Source organism: Hoplias malabaricus, chromosome 4 (assembly GCF_029633855.1).
Source record: "Hoplias malabaricus isolate fHopMal1 chromosome 4, fHopMal1.hap1, whole genome shotgun sequence".
Taxonomy (NCBI): domain Eukaryota; kingdom Metazoa; phylum Chordata; class Actinopteri; order Characiformes; family Erythrinidae; genus Hoplias; species Hoplias malabaricus.
Genome location: NC_089803.1, coordinates 72,241,949 through 72,252,354, shown reverse-complemented (window position 1 = coordinate 72,252,354; position 10,406 = coordinate 72,241,949). Strand labels below are relative to the sequence as shown.

The 10,406-nt window shown below is 46.1% G+C and overlaps 1 protein-coding gene across 2 annotated transcripts; it reads left to right on the top strand.

Annotated features, from left to right (window-relative positions):
* Positions 1 to 874: 874 nt before the first annotated feature.
* On the top strand, positions 875 to 9,501 carry ccdc107 (coiled-coil domain containing 107). 2 transcript variants are annotated; one of them, XR_010802302.1, is made up of 7 exons: positions 875 to 1,192; positions 2,523 to 2,725; positions 3,042 to 3,114; positions 4,189 to 4,279; positions 5,003 to 5,112; positions 6,202 to 7,912; positions 8,168 to 9,501. XR_010802302.1 is itself a non-coding variant. In XM_066669714.1 (6 exons), the coding sequence occupies exons 1-6, from the start codon at positions 1,069 to 1,071 to the stop codon at positions 6,567 to 6,569; spliced, it is 969 nt and encodes a 322-aa protein (XP_066525811.1). In that variant the 5' UTR covers positions 875 to 1,068; the 3' UTR covers positions 6,570 to 9,501. The 2 variants fall into 2 exon arrangements, 1 of the variants encoding a protein (XP_066525811.1); XM_066669714.1 differs by having other exon boundaries at positions 6,202 to 9,501.
* The last annotated feature ends 905 nt before the right edge of the window (positions 9,502 to 10,406 follow it).

Here is a 10,406-nt window from a genome sequence, read left to right as displayed (position 1 = left end):
ACCTTTTATTTAAAGTCCAACTACACTCAGGGTGACCTTTGTGGTGTAGTGGAGGTAATGCATTAAATGAAAAGATGCATTTATAAAACCTAGAGCAAGTATGTTACAATTATAAATCTGAATCTTATCCAGTTCAGGGCGGTGGTGGGTCTGGATCCTACCTTGGATCACTGGGTGCAAGATAGAAACACTGGAGGAGGTGCCAGTTCTTCACAGGGTGACACACACAATTGAGTCTCCTATCCACCTACCGACGTGTTTTTGGAGCATGGGCGGAAACCCACGCAGACACAGGGAGAACACACCACACTCCTCACAGACAGTCACCCGGAGGAAACCCACGCAGACACAGGGAGAACACACCACACTCCTCACAGACAGTCACCCGGAGGAAACCCACGCAGACACAGGGAGAACACACCACACTCCTCACAGACAGTCACCCGGAGGAAACCCACACAGACACAGAGAGAACACACCACACTCCTCACAGGTTACGTAGTGTAATCCCAGAGCAGCAAAGCTCTAGTCTCCCTATTACAACTAAACCTTCTGATGTTTAGGATCTGCTCCACAAGGGGCTGCTATTTCTCACATTCTCAGTCATTCACCATCTGCTCCACAAGGGGGTGTTTTGCATTCAAGACACTGCCCTTGTTATTTAAGCAAATGAGAACAGGAAAACAGGCCGATACGGTCTCTAATTAACAAAACATCCAAACTACAGGAGTTTTTAAACCCCTCAGTGTCACTGCAGAACCGAGAGCAGTCCACCGACCACAAACATGGACTAGAGGACAGAGCTACTGTCTCTGACTCTACATCTACAAGGTGGAGGTGGAGACATCTGAGGGACATTCCCTGTGTAGTTACGGTGTGTTTCCGCTGGGGGGCGGCAGTGATCATCAGCGCGGGCAGCAGTTCACAACAAACAGAAGAAGAGCTCGTGGAGCAGCTGGACGACTGTGCGCTCTCTGTCTCACTTTTATCTCTGTCTCTCTCTCTCTCTCTCTCTCTGTCTGTCCCTGTCTCTCTCTCTCTCTCTCTCTCTCTCTCTCTCTGTCCCCGATGGTGTCCCCGGTGCAGCAGCTCGTCCTCGCCTTCACCGCCGCAGTCTGTCTCTTTATCGTCGTTCCCCGGATGTTCAACATCAACAACAGCGGAGTGAGAGACGAGAGGACACCACGGAGAGGTGAGAGAGAGAGAGAGAGAGAGATGTGGAAAGATGGAGGGAGAGATAAAAGGGGAAGAGAGAGAGAGAGAGAGAGATGGGGAAAGAAGGACACGAAGAGAGAGAGTTAGAGCACATCCTGGTGAAAGAGAAATAAAAGCTTACAGAAAGGTAGAGAAAGAGGAGAGAGAATTCAGAGGTGAGTAACGATAGAGAGAAATATGAGTGAGAGAACACAGAGAAAGAGAAGACCGTGTGGAGGTAGATACAGAAGAAATAGAGAGATAATACAGAGTTAAAAAGGAGAAATGAAGAGTAGAGAGAGAGAGGACACAACACTGAGATAAAAACAGGGAACAGAGAGAGAGGCTCAGGTGGAAACAGTTGTTTATGAGGTTAGAGTTAACACCTGTTTTAATGTGACACACCTGGAGAGTCCCCTGATGACATCACACTGACCTGAGGTGCTGCTGTGTGTGTGTGTGTGTGTGTGGTTATACCGTGCTGTTGTGGTGGTGAAGTATACAGCACAGTACAGACACAGTGCACAGCAGCATGAGGGGCACGTGTACTGCCCCCTGTGGACAGGGTGGACTGGGTGGTCAGTGCCTGTGGGGGACGAGCAGGCCTCTCTTTGGACGGAGAAGACAGCAGCGTCGAGGTCCAGAGAAACGGAGACATGTCGCAGGACACAGACAACAACCACGCGCTGTGACTCAGACTGTTAAATCTTGAACAATACGATACTAAACAGCACATATTTAAAAAAAATCTTCTTCAGTGGATCTGGAGCCCACCAACACACACACTGTGAAACAAGACCTCTCCCCCCAGTCAGTTTCTGTGTGCTCTAAGTTATTAAACACATGATAAAACGAGTCGTTCTGATTCTGCTCCATTTCTGACATCAAGGGCAGAGACTTTAGAATGGCCCCGCCCCCTCGTCTGAGTCTGTCCAATCACAGCGCTGGACCCGTGTTTATGTGAGAGCACAAAGACGAGGTCAAACTCAGCAAAACAGACACAACGAGCGCGGAGAAATAAGAGCACTGAGTAAAAACGGAGAAGAAAGAGAACAGAGTGAAAACGGCTAAAAACCAGAGCTTCTGCTCCTCGCTCCTCACTGCTGTGCGCTCGGGGTCGGGGTGAACAGCGAGCGGCTCATTATCATTTAAAGGAACAGGTGCTGAAAGCGGGCGTTCTGAACAGGGGCTGTTTACACAGGGGGAGAACACTGCTGTGGGGCTCGTGGGGTTTGGACCAAAGCAGGTCACAGACGTTTCATTAAGATACAGTTATTTAAAGATAGGTAGCTCCTAAAGAATAGCTCTTTTAAATTGTGTGTGTGTAGGTCCTCCCTTGACCCCTGGGGCTCTGAAGGGCCCGCAGCATCAGGCGTACAGCAGTGTGGAGAACATGCAGCAGATGAAGAAGCTGATGGAGCAGGAGATGCGTTCAGATAAATACAAATCCAACAACAAGGGATACGTCTTCACCCTGATGCCCCTCTACGCCATCGGAGTCGGAATATTCGCCGCCTACAAGTTCCTTAAGGTACCAGCTTTTTTTAAATTTAAATTATGCAGCTGTATCTTTCACATTCCTCTGTTCCACCTTAAATTATGTGTTATATGTGTTCTGGTGCCTCCATTCCACCTTAAATGGTGCCTTATTTGCATTGGGGTATTGGGGTGGGGAGGGGTGACTACACACTCGGTGCTGGGGGGTGGATCTCTTTAACTGAGGTGCACACTGGGAGCAACTTTGCATGGACCTACCTCACTGTGGTGAACACAGAAAAAATAATAGGAGGTGGTGTATTGTTACACTCACACTGTGTGTGTGTGTGTGTGTGTGCTGGTTTAAACAGATAAAGTCTGCGGAGGATACACGGGCTCAGAAGGAGAAAGCAGCTCAAGGGATAAAGAAGTCAGAGGAGACGGGTGAGTTTTGAGGTTACGTTGGGGAATGGCGTGTGTTTGGGGTGTGTTTGGAGTTTTGGGGTGTATGGTGGACTTGTGAGCGGGGGGCAATCGTGTTGCTAAAAGACCTTGCTAAAATGCCCTCTACAGTGGCAAAAATGAGACAGTGTCCTATTGACTGCCCTTCATTTGGCAAATAATTACTGAGTGCCCTCTTTGGTGCCGTATTGCAGTAATTTATGACGATGTGCCTCTAGAGCAAGAAAAATCCATAATGCGTCTTAAGAAGTGCCCTGATATAGCTGCCCTTTAATACACAAGGGTGCGTTAGTAAGTGCCCTCTGTTGTGCCCCTCATTGGTTTGGGGTGTTTTTTGGAGTGTGTATTGGGGAGGATTTGGGGTGTGTATAGGGGAGGGGTTGGGGGGTGTATTGGGGTGTGTATTGGGGAGGGGTTGGGGTGTGTATTGGGGAGGGTTTGGGGTGAGTTTTAGGGAGGGGTTGGGGTGTGTTTTGGAGTGTGTATTGGGGAGGGGTTAGAGTGTGTATTGGGGAGGGTTTGGGGTGTGTATTGGGGAGGGTTTGGGGTGTGTTTTGGAGTGTGTATTGGGGAGGATTTGGGGTGTGTATTGGGGAGGGTTTGGGGTGTGTTTTGGAGTGTGTTTTGGGCAGGGGTTGGGGTGTGTATTGGGGAGAGGTTGGGGTGTGTATTGGGGAGAGGTTGGGGTGTGTATTGGGGAGAGGTTGGGGTGTGTTTTGGAGTGTGTATTGGGGAGGGGTTGCGGTGTGTTTTGGGGAGGGTTTGGGGTGTGTTTTGGAGTGTGTTTTGGGCAGGGGTTGGGGTGTGTATTGGGGAGGGGTTGGGGTGTGTATTGGGGAGAGGTTGGGGTGTGTTTTGGAGTGTGTATTGGGGAGGGGTTGCGGTGTGTTTTGGGGTGGGGTTGCGGTGTGTTTTGGGGTGGGGTTGCGGTGTGTTTTGGGGTGTGTGTGGGGAATGTTACGCAGCACTGTAACCGGGAGGGTCTGACCTCTACACTGGAAACCCTACAGAACATTTTTCTCTTGATTGTGAGGATGTTGTGTTGTGTTTGTGTAGAGACTCAGCTGAATGAACTGGAGCAGCGTTTGGCTCAAACCGAGAAGATGCTCAACTCCATCCTCACTCAACTCGACCCACTGACCAACTGGTGAGAAACACCACACACACACACACACACACACACACACACACACACACCTTCTAACACACGGCCTGAGAGCCACTTCGCCTCGGTTCAAAATGTCTGCATAGTACACACCCACTTTTCATCACCTGTCGGGTCCTCAGGCACTGGTTGGGCTCCTGAGCCGATGGTTGTACTTGGGGGTGGAGTTTGATGTTCACAGAGGACTCTCCCTTTAGTCAAATTTACCCAAACCCCACTGTGATGAATAAACTGCTGTAGGGTGAGTGAGGGTGAGGCTGCACTGCTGAATAATTAATGGACGGAGTTCAACGGAAAGCAGAATGGGCGGGGCTTAAAAGCTGTAGGCTGAATGGGCCTCTTAAAGCATATACTTAATATGTATTGGGAGTATTGATTATGTATTGACTTTTTATTGGTGATGCATTGATTACATAGGGTTTAATGATTATGTATTGAATATGTATTGATTATGTATCAGGATGCATTTTTATTGATTACAGAGGATATTGACTATGTATTGATCATGTATTAAAGTTGTATTGAGGATGTATTTGTAATTTATTGAAGATAAGCTTATTTTGGGGGTTGATTATTGAGGATGTATGGACTATGGATTTATTATGCATTGATTATTTATTGATTATGTATTAAGGATGTAATTAGTATGTATTGATTATGTGCTGAGATGCTGATTTAGCTGATTTCCTGTTGTCATGGTGACAGTGTGAAGTCGGTTGCTATGGAGCAGAAGAATGAGATCATGTCTCAGCTGCAGTGTATCCGAGACCTGATGAAGAAGAGAGGGATGCAGTGTCCACCCATCAACGCCACAGGTAAAGGTTTCTGTCTGAAAATAAATATTAAACACTGAAAGGAAACATGCGGCTCGTTGCTGTGGCGCTGTTCACACGGCCGTGACTACGGGCCTGAACAGGGAGGATATGGTTTGGTTCAGAAACATTTTCTAGACGCTCAGTTACAGGCAGTAGACCATCTGTTGCTATGCATACTTTGTCAGTCCCCTTATACACACTTGGGAACGTAATTTGGAGCCATTCAATGTGTTTCCACCAAAATAAAAAAGTTCATGATTCAGAAAAGTTGGTTTCCAGCTGCAACCAGAGAACAGTGGGTTCTTCAGCTGGAGCCTTGAGGGCGTCTGTGGGTGAGTGGAGAGATAAAGAAGCTCCAGAAAGAGCTCAGAGGCTGAAATAAAGCGTGATGGAGCAGTGGAGCTGGACGGTCGTTTACAGAGTGTGCATCACCTTCTTTTCTACACTCTTCTCTCTCTGTTCTCATTGTTCTTTCTGCTCTCTCCCTTTTCTTTCACTGCTATCACCTCTGTTCTGGGTGTTTTCTCACTGCTCTCACTTTGTTCTCACTGTTCTCTCCCTGCTCTCACTCTGTTCTCTCATTTCTCTCACCGTTCTCTCATTGTTTTCTCTCACTGTTCTCAGAGCTCTCTCACTTTTCTTTCACTGCTATCACTCTGTTCTCTCACTTTTCTCTGTGTTTCCTCATTGTTCTCTCCCTACTCTCACTCTGTTCTCTCATTTCTCTCACTGTTTTCTGTGTATTATTTCATTGTTCTCTCATTGTTCTCTAATTGCTCTCACTCTGTCCTCTCATTGTTCTCACTGTTCTCTCTCTGTTCTGTATCTCAGCAGATGACTCAGTTGCATCGTTTCCACATGTGTCTCATATCTCACTGTGATTTGACCACGCTGTAAACAGTGGATTAACCACGACTCTGTCCTGACTCTGTCCCTTTATCTCTGGCTCTGCAGCTGACTCAGACACAGCCCCACAAAAGCGCCGAGGCCCCTGTGAGGTCAAGGTCGTGCGTCTGTTGTTGCGGGAGATGTTCGTCGTCGCTCAGGGACGTGAGATTTTGTTTTCCATGCTGTGTCTTGTTTTCTCAGATGCCTCGTGTGAACGTAACCTGGACAACCTGATCGAGTCTCTGAGCGCCATGGAAACACTCAACGAGAAGAAAAAACACACCACTCGGCGGAACCAAACCGCTTCACACACACGTCACACTCCTCACACCGAGGCTGCAGAAGAGGAGGAGGAGGGAGACGGAGGAGAGGAGGAGGGTGGAGCGAGGGACGAAGAGCGGGCGGCCGAAGGAGGAGAGAGAGTGGAGAGAAGTGAAGATGAAGATGGGGATGAGTGTGAGAGCGACGGTAGCATGCCGTCTCTGGAGGAGCTGGAGGAGGAGGGCGTGGTCAGTAAAGCTCCAGACGAGCTGGGGGCGGGGCTTCGCAGACGGAACCGCCCAGATTGAGAGAGAGGAGGAGGTTAAAGCGGTAGTTTGATTAAAATCGGATTCTCCAGTCGGCTACAGATCAGTGGAGAGGTGTCTGAAGCCTGTTTTTACTTTTAGTTCCAAGGTTCATTTTTGATTCTGTTGCTGACCACAGACTTTAACATCTGGATATTTACAGTTTAACATCTGGATATTTACAGTTACACAGCACTGTGCCAATGTTTCAGGCGCCTGAGAAAATGAGATTTAAAAAGCTGTTTATCAGCAGTAAGAGTTTATTCACTCAAGAAAACAAACAAACACAAAATCACCCCTAATATCACAATAAACCCAGCGCCATCATTCCTCTGTGTGTGTGTGTGTGTGTGTGTGTGTGTGTGTGTGTGTGTGAAGGACAGCTGCTGTGTTCATGCAGTAACAACATCTGAAATAAGCATCACACCTTCAGAGAAACGCAATATTTATAATAATATTAATCTTAGGCGCCCAAGACTTTTGCACAGTGTTGTATTTTATTATTATTATTAATATTAATGCGGTAGTTGGGAGTTGTGGCGGACCCGGTCGGTTGATACCGGGCCAAAATAACTCCCAAATACAGCACGGGGAAGCAGCAGTAGAACAGCTCTAAAGTTTATAAATTATACCATTATTATTATGACAATTTAAAATATATTTTTAATATGACTTCATCACTGCACTCTCTGTGATGATCACTGTCTCTGTGTCTCTGGACCACAGTGAGGACAGAACCCTGACCCGCCGGACACACTGTGGACTTCTCCGTCCGCAGATTTGTGTAAGACCGGGTTTTCAGCTCGTACCGCTGCCAAAGCCCAGGTCCACTATCGTCTGTGGTCGTGAGAAGTTTGGGAGACTTTGGTCAAACGTCATCAGAAATATCATAGATTTAGACGAGACACGCGTCTGTCTTTTAGAACCATAATGGGCGCAAAGGACAGAGATTATTGTCTAATTGTGTCTACGCTGCCTCCCGGTTCAGGACCGAATCCAGTTTAAAGAGAATTGTCTGAATTTGGTTGTTTTTAAAACATTACAGGGCCTCGCACGCAGAGCGTAGTCAGACATCAGACAGACATCAGACAGACATTTATTTATTTGTAGAGCGCTTTTTACAACTGTCACAAAACAGCTTCACAGAATTCCGGTCAAACAGATATCAGACAGGCGAGACGCTCATCAGACAGGCGAGACGCTCATCAGACAGGCGAGACGCTCCTCAGGCAGGCGAGACGCTCATCAGACAGACACAAGACAGGCAAGACACTTATCAGACAGATATTAGTTAGGAGAGACACTCATGACCCAGAAAAGGCACTCATCAGACAGATATCAGACAGGCAAGACACTCATCAGACAGACGAGACAATTATCAGACAGACACCAGACAGAGGTAACACTCATCAGACAGATATCAGACAGAAGAGACACTCATCAGACAGACGAGACAATTATCAGACAGACACCAGACAGACGAGACACTCATCAGACAGGCAAGACACTGATCAGACAGACGAGACAATTATCAGACAGACACCAGACAGACGAGACACTCATCAGACAGATATCAGACAGAAGAGACACTCATCACACAGACGAGACAATTATCAGACAGACACCAGACAGAGGTAACACTCATCAGACAGATATCAGACATCATACATGCCTCAGCTGGACATCCTATAGATTTCAGACAGACCTTAGACACACAGAAGACAGGCGTCAGACACAAACACACATCAGACACTAAAGATGTCTCTAAGGATGTAAAACATTGTGAGAAATTTGGAGAATCAGTTTTTTTAACAAACTACTCGCTTTAAACTTCAACACACAGGATGTTTATTTATTGATTGATTGATTTCTATGTCTCTGTCCCGCTGTTTCATCGGACAGTCGGCGCATGGCTTCGACGCCAGCTTCGTTTCTCTCACGGTTCGTTGGTTTTAAATCAAAGAAAGGAGCAAGAATTTATTTTTTACATTTATCAAAGAGATTATTATTATTTTAAAGTGAAGCTCCTGTGTGACGAAGAATCAAACTGCTTCCCTTTTCCTTCAAGGACCAGTTGCTCCACAGTGGGTCTAGAGCAGAGTCTGATGCGTCCAGGCCACTAGGGGTCAGTGTAACGACTTGTTAATAACGTGAAGAAGACTCTGGAGAAAACGGCTGACTGCTCTTTTCATCTTTTTTAATAAACAGCTTTAGTAAACCTGTGTTTTTGTTTTGAACGGCTGCCGGAGGAAGGTCTGGATGCACGCGCTGCGCATGTTTTCGGGAATGGTTTTGTTAATTATTCGGGTAATGTGCATGTTTAGGTGAATGACAATCATTAAGATTTGATTTCCTGATGTAGTCTACCTCATTAAAGCCTTTAAAGATTAAAGAGAAGGTTAAAGTGCATGTGGAAGCTCTAAACATAAAACTACACACGAATTATGTCCAAATCCTCAGACTTTATTTAAATTCACATTGTTTCTGTTGCGTTCTGTTTACATTTTGTGTGAATTATTTTTGTAGAATCGTAAATTTACTGTTAATTCTGTTGAATTCTTTATAAATATTTTGAATGTTATTATTTTAGGTGTTAAATTCTGTTTATTATAAAATACGTCTGATTTGTTTTCACATTCTGCACAAACCCTGCTGTAAATCCACGCATCTCCCATTAATCCGAATAAATCAGATTTAACATTAGATCAGTTTCAACAACAAACCTCTCCGAGCTGAGATTCTGAAACGTAAAAACTCATTTTAAATATCAGTTTTTTTATCTGGTCATTGTTTTGTTTGTTTTTTTTCTTGAGATTTTCAAGAACCATCATTATTGCTTTTCCTGATATATGTCTGTCTCTGTCTCTCTGTCTCTCTCTCTGTCTCTTTCTCTCTCTCTCTCTCTTTGTCTCTCTCTCTCTCTGCCTCTGTCTCTCTCTCTCTGTCTTTCTCTCTCTCTCTGTCTTTGTCTGTCTCTCTCTCTCTGTCTTTCTCTCTCTCTCTGTCTTTGTCTGTCTCTCTCTCTGTCTCTCTCTCTTTGTCTCACTCTCTCTCTCTCTGCCTCTGTCTCTCTCTCTGTCCCCCCCCCCCTCTGTGTTATTATTTTAAACGTTTTGTGTTCAGAGTTAAAACTGTTTATTGAAAAATGCCTTAAATAAAATAAAAGCATTAACACGTCACTCAGCACCGACTTCTAGTTTATGACCAATTTAAAGAAACAGCTCGTTTATTACAGACAGACAGACAGATAGACAGACACACAGACAGACAGATAGATAGATAGATGGCAGATAGACAGATGTAAATGATTGATATTTAGTCAGTAACCCACAGAAGCTCACATTGTGTCCAGTAAATTGCGGAATGTCAGTGGTCATGCTGTAAACACTCAGGTATTTATTCCTCTCTCCTCTCTCTGTGTGTGTGTGTGTGAGAGAGAGAGAGAGAGAGAGAGAGAGAGAGAGAGAGAGAGAGAGAGAGAGAGAGAGAGAGAGAGAGAGAGAGAGAGAGAGAGAGAGAGAGAGAGAGGTTTGTGTGGTGTGTAGTTCTATAGAGGCTCCAGTAGGTGGCGCCAGAGTCTAGGTTTCTGCTGTGCTCCAGCTGGAGGAGACGCAGCTGTGGTCAGATTACTCCTCTTTAAATTACACTTCACTCTGACTCATGTCTCCCTCGGTCTCGACTGAGACTTCACGGGTCTGTCCCAAACCCCACAGAGCGCCCTGAGCAGGCGGTGACTCCGTAGGCCGCAGCGTTTAGACCGAGGTCTGTCCTCGTGGCTGTAGTTAGAGGGTGATGACGTCACGGCTCGGTCCCACCCACTGCACGCGACCTGTGTTTACT

What these genes read in the sequence shown, in the direction of transcription:
- ccdc107 (XM_066669714.1), top strand. Translation starts at nt 1,069, where the DNA reads ATGGTGTCCCCGGTGCAGCAGCTCGTCCTCGCCTTCACCGCCGCAGTC. An exon ending in CCGCCTACAAGTTCCTTAAG is followed by an intron (nt 2,726 to 3,041) that starts GTACCAGCTTTT and finishes TGGTTTAAACAG; the next exon opens with ATAAAGTCTGCGGAGGATAC. An exon ending in AAAGAAGTCAGAGGAGACGG is followed by an intron (nt 3,115 to 4,188) that starts GTGAGTTTTGAG and finishes GTGTTTGTGTAG; the next exon opens with AGACTCAGCTGAATGAACTG.